The sequence below is a fragment of the Callithrix jacchus genome, chromosome 11 (genome assembly GCF_049354715.1).
Source record: "Callithrix jacchus isolate 240 chromosome 11, calJac240_pri, whole genome shotgun sequence".
Classification (NCBI taxonomy): Eukaryota; Metazoa; Chordata; class Mammalia; order Primates; family Cebidae; genus Callithrix; species Callithrix jacchus.
This window is the reverse complement of record NC_133512.1, coordinates 61901134-61921893: the sequence shown is the minus strand read 5'-3', so window position 1 is coordinate 61921893 and position 20760 is coordinate 61901134. Positions and strand designations below refer to the sequence as shown.

At 37.6% G+C, this 20760-nt stretch overlaps 1 protein-coding gene across 12 annotated transcripts in view; it reads right to left on the bottom strand.

Moving 5' to 3' along the window:
• SLC25A40 (solute carrier family 25 member 40) overlaps nt 1-20760 on the bottom strand; it is a 68717-nt gene that overhangs the window by 15346 nt on the left and 32611 nt on the right. For 3 of the 12 annotated variants that reach the window (XR_013524016.1, XR_008473539.2, XM_009002529.5), the window contains exons 1-4: nt 8618-8686; nt 6668-6788; nt 5346-5405; nt 3246-3352 (exon numbers count right to left, since the gene is read on the bottom strand). Coding sequence is in view for 3 of the 12 variants with exons in the window: in XM_009002529.5 (XP_009000777.1) it covers nt 3246-3352; nt 5346-5405; nt 6668-6764 (264 nt within the window). In the remaining 9 variants the exon portion in view is untranslated. Of the gene's footprint in view, nt 1-2129; nt 2178-3182; nt 3353-5345; nt 5443-6667; nt 6792-8128; nt 8251-8617; nt 8687-20760 lie in introns of those variants that run through there. The other 9 variants (XR_013524017.1, XR_013524019.1, XR_013524018.1 and 6 more) reach the window with 7 other exon arrangements.

Genomic DNA, 20760 nt, shown 5'->3' with positions numbered 1-20760 from the left:
ACCCCAAATGTCCACATTTCAATAGAAAATCACTCATTTTTCTAAGAACCAGAAAATGTCAAACTGAATGAAGACAGACAATAGATGTCGACACTGAGATAAGAGAGATGTTAGAATTATCTGACAAAGGTTTTGAAACCGTTAGCATTAAAATCATTGAATAATCATTTACAAACACGTATGAGAGAAATAAAAAGGTAGAATGCCTCAACAAAGAAACAGATAATAAATAGAAACATTATTGATCAAAATGGAATGCTAAAAGATGTTCAAGTAACACAAATTAAGGCAAGAAAAGCAAAACAGAAACAAAAAACAAAGAGAAACTAAAAAGCAAAATGATAGGCTTAAGTCCTAATCTATAATTGTATTACAATAGTTAAACTAAGTATATTAATTAAAAGATAAAAACTGACAGAGTGAATTTAAAACATGACTCTATTTTATGCTGTCTAAAAGAAATTCCCTTCAATTATAATGTCATAAGCAGGTTGAGAATGGATTGAAAGACTCAAACACAGTAAAGATGTTATTCCTCTCCAAATTAATATACAAGTATAATGTCATTCCAACAAATACCCTAGCAATATTTTTTGTAACTATGAACAGGATTATGCTAAAATTTACATGGAAAGACAAAGAAACTTTGGGACTAGCTAAAACAACTTTAAAATATATATATATAAGGGCCAGATGCTCTCTCTCACGCCAGTATCTCAGCACTTTGGGAGGCCCAGGCAGGAAGACTATTTGAGCCCAGAAGTGCAAGACCAGTGAGGCCCTATCTCTGCAAAAAAAAATAAATCATGGTGGCACATGCCTATAGTCCTAGCTATGTGGGAGACTGAGGTGGGAGAATCTCTTGAGGTGGGCAGATTGAGGATGTAGGAGCCATGACTGCTCCACTGCACTCCAGCCTGGGTGACAGAGCGAGGCCTTATATCAAAAAAAGAAAAAGAAATATAAGAATAAAGTAAAAGAAATCAGTGTATCTGATGTCAAGACTTATAGGTACAATAATTAAGACTGTGGTATTGACAGAGTGACACAGAGATAAATGGAACAGAACAGAAAACTCAGAAATAACAAAACCAACATGCCTCACTGATTTTTGACAAAATATGCAGAAACAACTCAATGAAGGAAATATAGCCATTTCCACAAATTAAAGTGGACATCCACAGGCAGCAACAACAAACCAACCTCAACCACAGACTCATGCCTTACATAAAAATAACTCAAAATGGATCAAGAACTTAAATGTAACATAACATTTTTATGAACATCTTCAGAGTCTAACAGTAAAAAGTTCTTAGCCTTGACACCAAAAGCATGACCTATAAAAGAAATTAATAAATTTAACTTTATCAAAATTATAAAGTTTTACCCTGCGAAAGACCATGTTTAAGAAGATGAAAAGACAAACTAGAGAGTGGAAAAAGAATATTTGCAACAACACATTCAACAAAGAACTACCAGAATATATTAAAAAAAGCTTTCAAAATTCAACAGTAAAACTACCAACAATTTAATTAGAAAATGGGCTAAAGATATGGAGAGCCTTTTCACTGAAGAGGCAAATAAGCATATGAAAATATATTCAACATCGATTCCTCAAGGACCTAGAAATAGAAATTCCATTTGACCCAGCAATCCCATTACTGGATATATATCCAAAGGATTATAAATCGTTCTACTATAAGGATACATGCACACGAATGTTCATTGCAGCACTGTTTACAACAAAGGCAAAGGCCTGGAACCAACCCAAATGCCCATCGATGATAGACTGGACAGGGAAAATGTGGCACATATACACCATGGAATATTATGCAGCCATCAAAAACGATGAGTTCGTGTCCTTCATAGGGACATGGATGAACCTGGAAACCATCATTCTCAGCAAACTGACACAAGAACAGAAAATCAAACACCGCATGTTCTCACTCATAGGTGGGTGTTGAACAATGAGAACACATGGACACAGGGAAGGGAGCATCACACACTGGGGTCTGTCGGGGGGAAATAAGGGAGGGACAGTGCGGGGTGGGGACTTGGGGAGAGATAGCATGGGGAGAAATGCCAGAAATAGGTGATGGGGAGGAAGGCAGCAAATCACACTGCCATGTGTGTACTTATGCAACAATCTTGCATGTTCTTCACATGTACCCCAAAACCTAAAATGCAATAAAAAAAGAAAGATTAAAAAACAATTTTTTGGACCCCCCCAAAAAAAAGAAAATATTTCAACATCATTAGGTACCAGGGAAATGCAAATTAAAACCATGATGAGATATCTCTACACAGCTATCATAATTGCTAAAATAAAAGCACTGACAACACCAAACGCTAGTGAAGATGTGGAGAAATTGGATCATTCACACACTGTGGTAATGAAAATGTAAAATGTTAGAATCAGTCTAGAAAACAGGTTAGCAGTTCCTTAAACTCTAATCATATAACTACCACATGACCAGAAACTATACTCCCAAAGGCATTTTTCCCAGAGGCAAAAAACTGTAAGTGAATGTTTGTAGCAGCTTTATTCATAATGGCCCAAATCTGGAAAACACTCTGACAATAAACTGTGTTATATCTACACCATGAAATAATCTATATCATGAGCAATAAAAAGGAACAAATGATTGATACATGCAACAACCTGGACAAATCACCAGATAATTATGCTAAGTAAAAAATGTCAACCCCAAAAGATCATATATGTTATAATTCCATTCATATAATATTCTTGAAATGACAAAATTATATAAATGAAAAACACATTAGTAATTGCCAGGGCTTAAGCAGTTGGTGAGAACACAAGAGAAATGGGTGTGGCTCTAAAAAGGAAACAGGAAGAATCCTTGTGATGATGAAATTATTCTTTATTTTAATTGTATCAATCAATGTCAAAATCCTAGTGGTGACACTATATTAGTTTTGTAAGGCAGTACTACCACTGGGGAAAACTAAGAAAAGGTACATAAAATCTGTCGGTATATATATTTTTAATTCTATATTATCTCAAAATAAAAATGTTTAGTTTTTAAAAACATGACCTCCCCATTTTTTAAACAAAAGCATGAACCTAAGAAAAGAAGGTTAACAAAGGGCTAAAAAGCAAAGGAGTAGTTCCCTGTCCTCACTTTAATATGATTCTTAACCCTCTTGCAATTAGAAAATCTTTCACATATAATATTAAATAGAAAACATACTGGGATTCTAAAATAATATAATCACCTTACCAATGTTCCCTGGAAATTTCCTGGCTTCTTATACCATAGTTTGTTGCCTCCCTCTTCACAGACACATAGATGATCCATGAGTCCATTACTATATACAAAACATTTTCCTAACAAAGAAGATTCCAACAGCCAACAATTATGTCACATAACGGTATTATTTTTACATATGAACATATAGACATCACAATGAGGAAACTAGAAAATTATGAAAAGAGAAGCAACCTTGAAAAAGATTAATAACCATCTCTACTTTTTAGGATGAAACAGATATAATTAATTTGATTTGCTTAATGCTACTGCAGTGCATTCTAAACTCAGAGTTACTAAAAGTAACTGTAGGCTGTGTTATTAAAAGTAACTGTGGCTCACGTCTGTAATCCCAGCACTCTGGGAGGCTGAGGCAGGTGGATCACGAGGTCAGGAGTTCGAGACCAGCCTGGCCAAGATGGTAAATCCCGATCTCTGCTAAAAATGCAAAAATTAGCCGGGCATGGTGGTGGAACCCTGTAATACCAGCTACTTGGGAGGCTGAGGAAGGAGAATAACTTGAATCCGGGGGGCAGAGGTTGCAGTGAGCCGAGATCACACCACTGTACTCTAGCTTGGGCAACAGAGCAAGACTCCATCTTAAAACAAAAAAGTAACTGTAAATTAGTTTTCAGAACTGCTGTAAGAAAATGGCTAGGCACAGCCACTCATGCCTATAATCCCAGCACTTGGGAGGCCAAAGCCAGGGGACCGCTTGAGGCCAGGAGTTTGATTTCAGCCTGGGTTACATAGTGAGCCTCCTTCTCTACAAAAAAATTTTAAAAATTAGCTGCGTGTGGTGGCCTGTAGTCCCCAGCTACTCAGGAGGCTGAAGTGGGAGGATTACCTGAGCCTAGGAGGTCAAGCCTGCGGTGAACTAAGATCACACAACTGCACTACAGCCTGGGTGACAGAGTGAGACCCAGACTCAAAGAAAAAAAGAAGAAAAAGAGAAAATGTACTTAGAAACAACTTTTTTTAAGTTATCTGAAAGAATGAAGAAGAAGGATAAAAGAGGAAAACCCGTTTGGAGAAAAAAACATGGATGCATATCTTCTCTATTTGTCCAGAAGAAAAATCTGTGGTAGGCAAGGGAAATTCAGACAAAAATAGAATTTTTTTTTTTTAAATGTCATTCTCAGTGTACATAACGCTATGCTTTGTCTCTTTTTCTGTATCTGTACTGCTCAGTCTGGCCATTTGCCACCTTCTACCTAATGTAGTATAACTTTCTCTAATACCAACTTCTTCCTACTTACTGGACTAACCGTTGCCAAAACTGTCTTCTCTGCCCAACAGTATGTAAAAATATGAAACTGTGAATTTCATAACACTTAAGTGTTATGAAACACTGAGTGTTTCCTTCTGCTTTTAAGGTTTTAAGGTATAGGAAATGACCTTTACAGCCTCTTTACAATCCGTCTATCCTTTCATTCATCTAAAATATCAGGGTTGTTCATTCCATCTCACTGCTCTGCATTCAACACAGTGGCTTTATGTCTGAGCCAATTTTCTCACAGTCCAAACAGTGTGTTTTCTGCCATTTAAATATGGTTGCAATGCCATTATCTTTATAAACCTATAATATATTAAGGAATTGCTACTCTTGCTTATCTTACAGAAATAAAAATACATCGCTTGTCTCAAATTCTACATAAACTACTATCCAGAAATTAACCAAGCTGTCTGATAAAATAATAAATTTCCAATGATTATATTCAAGCAACAGCTGTATAATGGTCATGAATGCTCTAACCTGGGCACAACTCTTGGACACAGGAATAAGCCAGATCCTAAGGTCCCTCACAAATATAATTCTGCTCTTACCTGTGAAGCACAGATACAAATACATAACCGTCCTCTGCTTTAATTAGTAGATCCATACAAATGTTATACATTTGTTTTTTTGCCTACATCTCATCACATACAACCAAATGGAAAACAAAAATGTTTTTCGTGAGGATAAAAAGGCATCAATCTTAATAAATGAACGAATGAATGTTATGCAAACAAAAATAAATAGTAACATTTAAAAATCAAACATGACATTTTTAGGGTTATGAGTACACATACCTTTGGGGAGTGGGTTGTTTTGGGCTTGGAGTCTAATTTTAACAACATCCAGGGGTGTCACTATCAAGATATGTAAGTTTCAATTAGCAAGTGGTATCTGTAAATTGGATAGACGTTGTACAAAGAACACAAAATACATTGATTCATACTTTTCCTCATAGCTATATAATAGGTAAGATTATTTATCTTAAAGTAGTCTTGAATGTAACATTTTAATTTTTTTGCCCTTGAATTTTGTTAATCAGTGAAAGAGATTAATTATTTCTCTCATGAATACTAAACTATTATTTGTAATATTCCTATAACTGTAATTCCATTAGTATTAAAGTTAATATTTATAAAAAAATATGCTTTTTAAGAAGTAAAATTTCTAAAAGTCTTTATTTGAGAAAAACTCTGTATAAGTAATCAATAATCAATTGATACTAGTCTTCCTAATCTGTTAAATTTACCTGTATCAAATAAGAGGTACAGGCAATAAAAATTTGAATACACTGGTCATAAAACATCTTTAACACTAAGTTACGTTATTCTATTTGGGCACAGCACAGAAAAGGAAAATAGTTTTAAAATGCATGCTATATTTTATCCAAGTAGAAACAATATGCCAAATAATATGGTTCTAAGAAAACTTTTCCTCATCTTGAGAATGATGATAATCATATTAGATGATCTCTAAGGACTTTATACCTCTAAAATTCTGAACTGAAAATACTGTATCATAAGAAATTAATTTGTTCTAATCATTTATTTTATTTACATAAACTAGCCAACTTAAAATCATTAAAATGCTAAACTATCACCTAACGATGTCATTTGGCTACATCTATAAGAAACTGACTATAGATATAGAAAACTGTGATCCAGAGAAATTTACGAAACTCCCTGTTAATGTGAAGACTATTTGTAATTGTTGCTAACATAAATTGCTAAAATTCTGTATTATTCATTATGCTAATATTTTCTTCCATCTTCTTGCTTTCTATTATAGAAATCAAGAATCATAAAAGTTTAATGTTGACAGAGACCCAAAAGAAATCCCAGTAGAAGCCCCTAAATTACAGATGAAATAATGAAGTTCAAAGAGAAGTTAGGTACAGTTCCCAAGTGTATTCACTTTGAGAATGGCAAAGCAATGACTAAAAATTCAATTTTTAGAATTTTTTGAATCTCTGTCCAGGGTTGTTTTCATACAATCATGCTGATGAAACATTCATGGATCACAAATGATAATATAATCATTATTTCACTGATACTAAAACTCAAATGGAAGCACTGACTCACTCACAGTTATATACTCTATATCAGTAACATAATTTTACCTATTAGTGATGTCAATATAGCTCCAGTACCAGAGGCAAGCATTTGTTGAAGAGGTGTCACTCTGATAATCTCTGGTCTCCTTGTTTCAGGATCCATATTTTTAACTAATTAACAAAAAACCTGTTAAAAAGAAAATATAAAGTTAGAACATGTCCTTTGATCTTTCAAAAATGGTAACATCCTTTAGCTAAGCTGGGCAGCATCAAATTAGTAAAACAGCTGCTAAGAGAGAATTAAGCAAACAGATTTTTACCATATAACACAATTAAAGCAGCTGACTAGTAAGTCTCAGAATCTGTAAACTCAGCCTCATAAACACTACTAAGAAATCTTTCCCAATAGAGTACAGAGGTATCAACAAATATAGCACTTTATTGTATACTAGTAGTTGTTGAATAGATACAAAATAAAAACACATAAGCTTAATAAGTATCTTACAAAAATTTGATGAGAAAAGCAACATAGAAACAAAAAAGTCTTAAAAAGTCACATAATACAAAACAGCATAAAAATAACTTTTGAATTTATTATTCAAAAATAATTACCAGCAGCCAATCGTGGTGGTGGCTCATACCTGTTATACCAGCACTTTGGGACGCTGAGGCAGGTGGATCACAAGGTAAGGAGTTTGAGACCAGCCTGACCAATATGGTGAAACCCTGTCTCTACTAAAATTACAAAAATTAGCCAGGAGTGGTGGTGTGCGCCTATAAGCCCAACTACTCAGGAGGCTGAAGCAGGAGAATTGCTTGAACCTGGGAAGAAGAGGATGCAGTGAGTAGAGATCTCACCACTGAACTCCAGCCTGGGCGACAGAGCGAGACTCAGTCTCAAAAATAAAGTAAAATAAAATAAATCACCAGCAATATATGGGTGCCATCTTTCCAAGATGACACATACATATGTATATGTCTATAAACACACATTATATCTAACTAAATATTGTATATTCATCAAACATATGTATACCCTTACTTGTATGTATTATGTGCAACTTTTCTCAAAAACAAAACAGGTTAATACTATTCTGCTTCTTTTGTAGCCTGCTTTAACACTTAAAAATACATTATAGACACTGTGTCAATAAAAGCAGATTTACATTTTTAGTGCTTGCACAGTATTTAACTGTATTTATTTAATCAGTTTCATATTGTTAGATACCAGGTTGTTGCCAACTTTTGAACTGTAAAATATTCTGCTATAATAGTCTTATACATACATATATATCTTTTTGTCTTCCTACAATTACTTTTGGAAAGAAAGTAAGACTGATGGGATAAACTATTTTAAAACTTTATACAGGGCCGGGCACGGTGGTTCACATCTGTAATCCGAGTACAATGGGAGGTCAAGGTGGGCGGATCACCCGAGGTCATGAGTTTGAGACCAACCTGGCCAACATGGTGAAACCCCATCTCTACTAAAAATACAAAAAATTAGCCAGGCATGGTGGTGCACACCTGTTGTCCCAGTTACTTGGGAGGCTGAGGCACGAGAACTGCTTGAACCCAGGAGGCAGAGGTTGCAATGAGCCAAGATGGCATTACTGTACTCCAGCCTAGGTGACAGAATGAGACTCCATCTAAAAAAAAAAAAAAAAACTTGATACAAATTGCCATGATGCTTTCCAGAAAGCTTGGATCAAATTATACTTCCACTGGCAATATAAGAATTCCTATTTATCCATGCCTTATCAAATTCCCTGTCAAATTACATATCATATATTTTTTTCTGAACCATTCTAAAGTAGGCTGCATACATCATGCCCCTTCACCATAAATATGTAAGAGTATTACCTTATGTAATCATAATATAATTAAATTCAAGAAAATTAATTTTCAACACTACTCTACAGTTAATATTCCAATTTTGGCAATGATATCAATAATGCCCTTTATAAAAATAAACAGTAATTTTACTGTTTCTTTAGACTTTTATTATCTACCTACCTGGTTTGAGTCTTTTCTTCAACTCTATACTCCAATATTTTATTGTCTGTAACATCAGTAGCCAAAAACCTATAATTAAAAAGAAAGTAACTGTCTTATCTTTTCACACAGGAAAAGAATAATAAATCTAAAAGAAAGGAGTAAATAGGCCGGGCGCGGTGGCTCAAGCCTGTAATCCCAGCACTTTGGGAGGCTGAGGCGGGTGGATCATGAGGTCAAGAGATTGAGACCATCCTGGTTAACATGGTGAAACCCCGTCTCTACTAAAAATACAAAAAATTAGCTGGGCATGGTGGCGCGTGCCTGTAATCCCAGCTGCTCGGGAGGCTGAGGCAGGAGAATTGCCTGAACCCAGGAGGCGGAGGTTGCGGTGAGCCGAGAATGCGCCATTGCACTCCAGCCTGGGTAACAAGAGCAAAACTCCATCTCAAAAAAAAAAGGAGTACTTGAATACAGAAATCAACAAATACTTATTAAATGGTTTCTACTAATTGCTTTGAGGAATATAAAGAGCACTCCATAAATGCAAGCATTAGTTATAGAAGCATTTTCACAAAAACATGTTATTCTAGTTAATCTACTCTGCTTTAAAAACAAATAAGCAAATAACTCTAGAGCCCAAACACAGTGATCAATCTTAGCATCATTTACAATAGACCAACCAGATTTTTTAACACAAAATTAAAGGTCCAGCATCATCTATGAAGGTTTGGTTTTTTTTGTTTTTCTTTTGTGGGGGCAGGAGAGTGTAAGAGGAGGAATCTTTAATTTGAACTGAAACAAGCAACAAGCTTTAGATCCAACTTCCAAATCACAGGTAATTCAGCAACTAGAGTAACAGGATGCCACAAAACAGTAGAAGTTGTACTATTTTAGCCTACAGGACTATTGTCTAAATTTCTTCAAGTCAAAGGTAAGACTTTTTATATATGTAGAGAGATTGGAATGTAGTTTCATTCCTCTGCTGCTAAGACATAGCTAAGACTTGGAAATTTACAGAAGAAAGAGGTTTAATGAATTCATAGTTCCACATGGCTGGGGAGGCCTCACAATCACAGCAGAAGGTACAAGGCATGTCTCACATGGTGGCAGACAAGAGAAGAGAACTTGTGCAGGGAAACGCCCCTTATAAAACCATCAGATTGCATGAGAGGTATTCACTATCATGAGAACAGGATGGGAAATGCCCCCATGATTCAATTAGCTCTCACCAGGTCTCTCCCACAATATGTGGGAACTGTGGAAGCTACAATTCAAGATGAGATCTGGGTGGGAACACCATCAAACTGTATCGCTTTCCCCTGGCCAAAAAAGATGCTAAACATCTCTTAACATTTTTATTAGTAGTATATATTGCCTCTTCTGCAGTATATCCATTTACAACTTTTACCTTCTTTGATGTTAAGGCATGTATAGTTTCCTTAATAGTTTAAGGAATCCTTTATTTAAAAAAATACTTAGGAGTGCATGATATGGTTTGGTTGTCTCTCCACCCAAATCTCATCTTAAATTTAGTTACCATGATCCCCACGTGTCATGGGAGGGACCCAGTGAGAGGTAATTTAATCATGGGGCAGTTACTCTTATGATGTTCTCATAATAGTGAGTTCTCACAAGATCTGATGGTTTTATCAGGGGCTTTTCCCCTTTTGCTTGGCACTTCTCCTTGCTGCCACCATGTAAAGAAGGATGTGTCTGCTTCCTCTTCCACCATCATTGTAAGTGTACTGAGGCCTACCCAGCCACACTGAACTGTGAGTCAATTAAATCACTTTCCTTTACAAATTACCCAGTCTCAGGTATTTCTTTATTAGCAACATGAAAATGAACTAATCCATTTATTTATTTTTATTGGTACATGTGAAAATCTGATATATTCATATAATGTATCAAGATAAAATCAGAGTAATTGGGATATCCATTACTTTAAACATTTATCTTTAATTTATATTAGGAACATACAAATTATTATCTTTTAGTTATTTTGAAATGTACAACAGATTATTAACTATGCTTACTCTACCAATTGATCAAACACTAGACCTTATTCCTTCTATCTAACTGAAGTTTGTACTCATTCATCTACCTCTCTTCCCCGTTTATCCGGTACTTACCAATCTACTCTCTATCTTCATGAGATCCACTTTTTTAGTTTTCCATATGAGTGAGAACATGTGATTACTTGTCTTTCTGGGTCTGGCTTATCTCAATTAACATAATGACTTCTAGTTTCATCCATACTGTCACAAGTGACAGAATTTCATTCTCTTTATTCGTATGAATAGTATTGAGGGAATGTGTTGTCTTTCAGGGTCCACAAGGGGGCATAGTTTTAAGGGCAAGAACTTCCCAGAGTCATGCCCCCCCTCCCATCTCTCTCCATAGGCACAGGAAGAAACTAAGAGTCAATTACCCCAGTGGAAGTTCTAAGGAACTCCTTTCATTAGCCAGAGGAACTTGGGAAGGTAGGAATTTCTCCCAGGATAAATTCCCCTGCTCCTTGACCCACTCTGAATTTCCAGCTCTCTGGAATCCACTCCCACATAGTTGCAGCAATCTTTCCTCTCCTGGATTTTCCCTCTGGGGTCCCGCTCCCACACACTCTTCGTGGCTTCCACCCAATGTGGAAGCTGCTTTCCTCTCATGGGTTCCATCTTTCTGAATTATCTCACTCAGTGTGAGAGGAGCTTTCCTTCTCTGGTTTTCCCTTTCTGGGAACCCTGCTCACTCAGTTTGAGAGCAGCTTTTCCTTTTCTCACTCAGTGTGAGAGCTAGCTGTTTCTTTCTCTCTCCTTCTCCTGTTTCTCTGTCTCTACTTACATAAATCACTTTCTACAAACACTTTTAAGTCCGGCCTTTGTTGCGCACTGCACTGTGGTCTCCCCTCCCATTCTTGGGGAGTGATAAACCAAAAACCTGGAAAAATGTCCTCAGGGGAACCAGGGGTTCCCCTAAACCCCAACACAACAGTATTTCATTGCATATCTACACTATATTTTTTTATTAATTCATCTGCTGATGGACACTTGGATCAATTTCCTATTGGCTATTGTGAATAATACTGCAATAAACATGGAAATGCAGAGACCTCTTCAATTTCATCAGTTTTCCTTGTATAGGTCTTTCACTTCTCTGGTTGAAATTATTAGGTATCTTATATTCTTTATAGCTGGTGTAAATGGAATGGCTTTCTCGATTTCTTTTTCAGATCATTCGCTGTTGGCATATATAAATGCTACCAATTTTTGTATGTTGATTTTACATCCTGCGACTTTACTGAATTCATTTATCAGTTCTGAAAGTTTTCTGGTGGAGTCTTACAGATTTTTCTCAATAAAAGATTATGTCCTTTGCAAACGCTAGTTCGACTTCTTCCTTTCCAATTCTGATGCCTTTTTTTTCTTTCTCTTGCCTAGTTGTTCTGGCTACAACTCCCAGCACTATGTTGAATAAAGGTGATGAAAATGGGCATCCTTGTCTTGTTCTAGATCCTAGAGAAAGGTTTTCAACTTTTCCCCCATTCAGTATGAAGTTCGCTGTGAGTTTTTCATATACATCTTTATTAGTTAGAAGAATGTTCCTTCTATTATCCCATTTGTTGAGGGTTTTTATCAAGAGATGCTGAATATTATTACATGCATTTTCAGCATCTATTAAAAGGTTCATATGGTTTTTGTTCTTGGTTCTGTTAATGTGATAAATCACGTTTACTGATTTGCATGTGTTTAGCTATCTTTGCATCCCTGGGATGAATTCCACTCGAACATGGGAAACGACCTTTTTAATGTACTGTTGAATGTGGCTTGCAAGTATTAAGCTGAGGATTTTTGCATGTATGCTCACCAGTAATACTGACCTATTGTTTTGCTTGTTGTATCCTTGCCTAGTGTTGGTATTAGTATGATATCAGTAGGATGAGTTTGGAACTATTCCCTCCTCTTCAGTTTTTTTTGAAGACTCTGAGTTGAATTGGTATTCATTCTACTTTAAATGTTCAGTAGAATTCTATAGTAAAGTCCTCAGATTCTGGGCTTTTCTTTGATGGGGAACTTTATTTGTGCTTTAATTTCATTATCCATTCTGCTTTGTTGAGGCTATTTCTTTGTGGTTCAATCTTGGTAAGTTGTAAGAGTCCATAAATTTTTCCATTTCTTCTAGGTTTGTCAACTTGTTGGTATGTAGTTGTTCATAATAGTCTCTGATGAGTCTGTATTTCTGTGATCTCAGTTATGTTCCCTTTTTTTTAAATTTCAGATTTATTTGGATCTTTTTTTTCTTAGTCAATCTAAAGGTTTGTCAATTTTATATTTAAAAAACTTTTCATTTCATTAATCTACTGAATTGTTTTTTCCTGTCTCAATTTCATCTATCTGTGCTCTGATCTTCATTACTTCTTTCCTTCTAATAATTTTGGGTTTAGTTTGTTCCTGCTTTTCCACTTCCTTGATAAGCTTTGTTAGGTTGTTTGAAGTCATTCTGCTGTTTGGTTATAGGTATTTATTGCCATAAACTTCCTTCTTAGCACCTTTTTTGACATATCCCATAAATTTTAGCATGTTGTATCTTGATTTTCATTTGTTTCAAGAAGTTTTTAAAATTTCCTTTGTAATTTCTTCATTGGCCCTTGGTCATTCAAAAACATGCTGGTTTAATAATTCTCCTGTGTTTGTATAGTTTCCAAGGTTTCTCTTGCTTTTCTAGTGTTGTTCCATTGGGGTCAGAAAAGACACCTGATGTGATTTCTATTTTTTTTTTAATCTCTTGAGACTTGTTTAGTGTCCTAAGATATGATCTATTCTGAAGACTGTTTCATCTGCTGATGAAAATAATGTGTATTTTGTAGCAATTCAAATGTCCTATAAATGTCAGCTAGGCCTGTGTAGTGTAACTCCAGTGTTTCCTGGTTGGTGTAACATCTCAATGATCTGTCCATTACTGAGAGGGTGTTATTGAAGCTCCCCACTAATACTGAATTGCAGTCTCTCTCTCCCTTTAGGACTATTTTAAACATTTAATTGATATGTATTAGGTGCCTCTATATTCAGGGTGGATGTGCCAGTTTAATACATTCATATAATTTATAAAGTTGAATCAGTGTAATTGGGATATCCAGCACCCTAAATATTTGTTACTTCTATTTGACACATGTGCATTATTTTCTTCTAGGTATTTTAAAATACACAACCGATTAATGTAAACTACACCCATCCTTCTGATCTATCAAAACACATGATCTTCTTTCTTTTATCAAACTGTTCACTTTAGATCTATTAAGGTTTACTTTTTATGCTGCGGTGTTCCAGCATTGGTTACATAAATATTTATCATTGTTATATCATCTTGCTGAATTGACCCCTTTATCATTTTATAGCGACTTTGTCTCTTTTCACAGTCATGAATTGGTAGTCTTTTTACATAAGCAGAGCTACTCTAGATCCTTTTTGGTTTCCACTTGCAAGAAATTCCTTTCTCCATCCCTTCGCTTTCAATTTGTGTCTTTATAGATTGAGTGGGTTTCTTGTAAAAAGTATACAGTAGGGCCTTGTTTTTCTTAATCCATTTAGCTATTCTGTGTCTTCAAACTGAGAACTGAATTCATTTTTATTCCATGTTAGTACTGATAATAACTTACCACTGCCGTTTTGTTGTTTAATGACTGTTTTCTAACTTGTCTCCTCTTCGTCCATTCTTACTGTTTTCCTTTATGGCTAAGTGATTTTCTTTGTTAGAATGTTTTGATTTGTTGATTTTTCTTTCTTTTTTTTTTTGAGACAAAATCCTGCTCTGGTACCCAAGCTGGAGTGGAGTGACAGTATCACAGCTAACTGCAACCTCAAGCTGCTGGTCTCAAGCAATCCTACTGTCTCAGCCTCTTGAAGAGCTAGGACTACAGGCATGAGTCACTGCAACTGCCTAACATGTTGCTTGTTGTTTTTAGTGTATCTACAAGTTTTTGCATTGTGCTTAATATGAGTCTTAAAAATTACCTCGTAAATACAGGTTATTTCTAAAAGATGAAAGCTTACATTAGATAACAAAGAATAGAAACACAGAAAATTAAATTAAAAAGCTATACTTTAATTACATCCTCCACACATTTTGAATTTATATCTTAATTTACATATTTTTATATTCCTTATCTCTCAATAGGCTGCAATACCTATTACAGTTTTTGATAGATTTTTCTCTTAGGCTTCACACTAGAGTCATGAGTGAATTGTACACCACAATTACAGCATTAGAATATTCTTGGGTGGCCAGGTGTGATGGCTGAGACCTGTCATCCCAGCACTTTGGGAGGCGAAGGTGGGTGGATCACTTAAGGCCACAAGTTCGAGACTAGCATGGCCAACAAAGCGAAACCCCAACTCCACTTAAAATAAATAAATAGATATGGATTCTTGAAGATGGCGCTGTGAGAACAAACCAGGATTGGAGTTCTCGTGTCTGCGGAGAGGTGAGTCTGAGCTGTATTTCCAGACAGATCTTTGTTGCTCACGGAACGGGCAAATTCCCAAGTGAAGAGGAGACGCGGGACGCCAAGCAGATATTCCGCCTGGCGAAGCCGGCAGCCGGGGTGGCGGCGGCCGGCCCTACCCAGCGCTCCCCACAGGGCGCACTTGTCCGGGTGCCCCGTTGAACCCGCAACTGGAGACGTGAGAGGGCTGGACTTGAGACTGAGCTAGACTTGAACAGTGGGCCAGCCCAGGGGATTGCAGGAACAGAGCGTTAGGATTGGCCCAGTGGGACGAACAAAACCGTGATTTCAAACAAGCCCCGTGCAGACGGCCCGAGACGCTCTGAGGGGGAGGGGCGGCCACCATTACCGAGGTAACCCGCCCCAACTGAGATACACGCCCATTGCTGACACAGCCAGCCGTTGCCGAGGCAACCCGTCCCTACTGAGATACACGCCCACTGCTGACGCAGCCAGCCGTTGCCGAGGCAACCCGTCCCTACTGAGATACACGCCCACTGCTGACTCAGCCTGCCGTCGCCGAGGCAACCCGCTACAACAGAGAGACTCCGCCGCAGGGCGTGGCGGAGAACAGCAGAACAGCGGAGCCAGGGCTAGCCTCACAACAGCAGGGCGGAGCCTCGGCAGGCAAACAGTGGCTAGTCTGCATCCTAGCTGGGCAGGACCTCAACGGACATCCAAAAATAAAGCCCAAACCCCTCAACACAGAGCATTTGAGAAAAAAAAGGGTTTTTTTAATGAGCTCTGTTGCAGCAGAATCAAACATAGCAGCCTAACGGCCCTGAATGAACAACACAGCTCACAGCTCAGCAATTAAACCCCTATAAAGTACAAACTGTCTCCTCAAGCAGCTCCCTGACCCCTCTATATCCAAAAGACTGACATTAGGCAGGCACCATCCTGGGACAAAGATAGCAGAAAAAGAAACTGGTAGCATCCCTCGCTGTGCCACAGCTGCTAGAGGTGCACCCCAGACAAGCAGGGTCTGGAGCGGACCTCAGCACTCGTACAGCGAAGGGGCTAGACTGGTAGAAGGAAAACCAAGCAACAGAAATACTTCATCATCAACATTCAGGGTGTCCACTCAGAGACCCAATCGAAAAGTCAGCAACTACGTAGACGACCAGCGGACAAATCCGCAAAGATGGGAAGAAACCAGCACAAAAAGGAGGAAAACACCCGAAACCAGAACACCTCGCCTCCTAGAAAGGACCAAAACTCCTCACCAGCAAGGGAACAAAGCTGGACGGAGAATGACTGTGACGAAATGACGGAATTAGACTTCAGAAGATGGATAATGAGAAACTTTTGTGAGCTAAAAGATCATGTATTAAATCAATGCAAAGAAACTAAGAACCTTGAGAAAAGATTTGAAAAAAGATTTGAGGAAATGATAACAAGAATGGATAACTTAGAGAGGAATATGAATGAATTAAAGGAGCTGAGAAACACGAGAACTTCGCGAAGCATGCACAAGTTTCAATAGCCGAATTGACGAAGGAGAAGAAAGAATATCTGAAGTCGAAGACCAACTCAATGAAATAAAACGAGAAACCAAGATTAGAGAAAAAAACGCAAAAAGGAATGAACAAAGTCTCAAGGAAATGTGGGACTATGTGAAAAGACCTAACCTACGTTTGATAGCTGTACCAGAAGGGACGAAGAGAATGAATCCAAGCTGGAAAATACTCTTCAGGACATCATCCAGGAAAATTTCCCCGACCTAGCAAGACAGGCCAACACTCGATTGCAGGAAATTCAGAGAACAACACAAAGATATTCCGCAAGAAGAGCAACCCCAAGGCACATAATCGTCAGATTCAATAGGATTGAAATAAAGGAGAGAATACTAAGGGCAGCCAGAGAGAAAGGTCGGGTCACCCACAAAGGGAAGCCCATCAGACTCACAGCAGATCTCTCGGCAGAAACACTACAAGCCAGAAGAGAGTGGGGGCCAATAGTCAACATCCTTAAAGAAAAGAACTTTCAACCCAGAATTTCACATCCAGCCAAACTGAGCTTCAGAAGTGAAGGAAAAATAAAATCCTTTGCGAACAAGCAAGTACTCAGAGATTTTGTCACCACCAGGCCTGCTTTACAAGAGCTCCTAAAAGAGGCACTACACATAGAAAGGAACAACCAGTACCAGCCATTCCAAAATCACACTGAATGCTAAAGAGCATCAACATAATGAAGAATCTACAACAACTAACAGGCAAAACAGCCACTTAGCATCAAAATGGCAGTATCAAATTCACACATAACAATATTAACCCTAAATGTAAATGGACTAAATGCACCAATCAAAAGACACAGACTGGCAAATTGGATAAAAAGCCAAAACCCATCAGTGTGCTGTATCCAGGACCCATCTCACATGCAAGGATACACAAAGGCTCAAAATAAAGGGATGGAGGAAGATTTACCAAGCAAATGGAAAGCAAAAAAAAGCAGGAGTTGCAATTCTCATCTTTGATAAAATAGACTTTAAAGCAACAAAGATCAAAAGAGACAAAGAAGGCCATTACATAATGGTAAAAGGATCGATACAACAAGAAGAGCTAACGATCCTAAACATATATGGACCCAATGCAGGAGCACCCAGATACATAAGGCAAGTTCTTAAGGACTTACAAAAGGACTTAGACTCCCACAAAATAATAGTGGGAGACTTTACACCCCACTGTCAATACTAGACAGATCTACCACACAAAAAATCAACAAGGATATCCAGGGCTTGAACTCAGACCTGGAGTAAGCAAACCTGATAGACATTTACAGAACTCTCCACCCCAAATCCACAGAATACACATTCTTCTCAGCACCACATCACACCTACTCTAAAATTCACCACATAATTGGAAGTAAAGCACTGCTCAACAAATGCAAAACAACTGAAATCATAACAAACAGCCTCTCAGACCATAGTGCAATCAAGTTAGAACTCAGAATTCAGAAACCGACCCAGAACCGCACAGCTTCATGGAAACTGAACAACTGGCTCTTGAATGTTGACTGGGTAAACAACGAAATGAAGGCAGAAATAAAGAAGTTCTTCGAAACCAATGAGAACGAAGACACAACGTGCCAGAACCTCTGGGACACATTTAAAGCAGTCTCTAGAGGAAAGTATATAGCAATAAGTGCCCATATGAGGAGAATGGAGAGATGCAAAATTGACACCCTATCGTCAAAATTGAAAGAGCTAGAGGACCAAGACCAAAAAAACTCAAAACCCGGCAGAAGACAAGAAATAACTAAGATCAGAGCTGAGCTGAAGGAGATTGAGACACGAAAAACCCTTCAAAAAATCAATAAATCCAAGAGCTGGTTTTTTGAAAAGATCAACAAAATAGACAGACCACTAGCCAGATTGATTAAAAAGAAAAGAGAGAACAACCAAATAGATGCAATCAAAAATGATAAAGAAGAAATCACCACAGATTCCACAGAAATTCAAACCATCATCAGAGAATATTACAAACAACTCTATGCGCATAAACTAGTAAACCTGGAAGAAATGGACAAATTCCTGGATTCCTGTGTCCTCCCAAGCCTAAACCAGGAGGAAGCTGAAACTATGAATAGACCAATAACAAGGTCTGAAGTTGAGGCAGCAATTAAGAGCTTACCACACAAAAAAAGCCCAGGTCCAGACGGGTTCACAGCCGAATTCTACCAGACACACAAGAAAGAGCTGGCACCATTTCTTCTAAAACTATTTCAAACAATCCAAAAAGAGGGAATCCTTCCCAAATCATTTTATGAGACCAACATCATTCTGATACCAAAACCCGGCAGAGAACCAACGAGAAAAGAAAACTTCAGGCCAATATCCATGATGAACATAGATGCAAAAATCTTCAATAAAATATTGGCAAGCCGATTGCAACAGCAAATCAAAAAACTTATTCATCATGATCAAGTAGGATTCATCCCGAGGATGCAAGGCTGGTTCAACATACCCAAGTCTATAAATGTAATTCACCACATAAACAGAACCAAAAACAAAAACCACATGATTATCTCAATTGACGCAGAGAAGGCATTTGACAAAATTCAACAGCCCTTTATGCTAAAAACCCTCAATAAACTCGGTATCGATGGAACATATCTCAAAGTAATAAAAGCTATTTATGACAAACCAACAGCCAATATCATACTGAATGGGAAAAAACTGGAAGCATTCCCTTTGAAATCTGGCACTAGACAAGGATGCCCTCTTTCACCACTCCTATTCAATATAGTACTGGAAGTTCTAGCCACAGCAATCAGGCAAGAAAAAGAAATAAAGGGTATTCAAATAGGAAAGGTGGAAGCCAAATTGTCTCTATTTGCAGACGACATGATAGTATACCTACAAGACCCCATTGCCTCAGCCCAAAAACTCCTGAAACTGATAAGCAACTTCAGCAAAGTCTCAGGATATAAAATCAATGTGCAAAAATCACAAGCATTCGTCTACACCAATAACAGACTTAAAGAAAGCCAAATCAAGAGCGAACTGCCATTCGCAATTGCTACAAAAAGAATAAAATACCTTGGAATACAACTCACAAGGAACGTAAGAGACCTCTTCAAGGAGAACTACAAACCACTGCTCAATGAAATCAGGGAGGACACAAACAGATGGAGAAACATTCCATGTTCATAGTTAGGAAGAATTAATATCGTGAAAATGGCTATACTGCCCAAAGTAATTTACAGAATCAACGCTATCCCCATCAAGCTACCATTGACTTTCTTCACAGAACTGGAAAAAACCACCATGAACTTCATATGGAACCAAAAGAGAGCCCGCATAGCCAAGTCAATTCTAAGCAAAAAGAACACAGCGGGGGGCATCACACTACCGGATTTCAAACTATACTACAAGGCTACAGTAATCAAAACAGCATGGTACTGGTACCAAAACAGAGATATAGACCAATGGAACAAAACAGAGGCACCGGAGGCAACACAACATACATACAACTATACAATCTTTGATAAACCTGACAAAAACAAGCAATGGGGAAAGGATTCCATGTTTAACAAATGGTGTTGGGAAAACTGGCTAGCCATGTGCAGAAAGCAGAAACTGGACCCCTTCCTGACACCTTACACTAAAATTAACTCCAGATGGATTAAAGACTTAAACATAAGACCTGGCACCATAAAAACCCTAGAAGAAAATCTAGGCAAAACTATCCAGGACATAGGAGTAGGCAAGGACTTCATGAACAAAACACCAAAAGCATTGGCAACAAAAGCCAAAATAGACAAATGGGACCTAATCAAACTCCACAGCTTCTGCACGGCAAAAGAAACAGTCACTAGAGTGGATCGGCAACCAACAGAATGGGAAAAAATGTTTGCAGTTTACCCATCTGACAAAGGGCTGATATCCAGAATTTACAAAGAACTCAGATTTACAGGAAAAAAACAAACAAGCCCATTCAAAAGTGGGCAAAGGATATGAACAGATACTTCACGAAAGAAGACATATATGAGGCCAACAATCATATGAAAAAATGCTCATCGTCACTGATCATCAGAGAGATGCAAATCAAAACCACATTGAGATACCATCTCACGCCAGTTAGAATGGCGATCATTAAAAAATCTGGAGACAACAGATGCTGGAGAGGATGTGGAGATAAAGGAACACTTTTACACTGTTGGT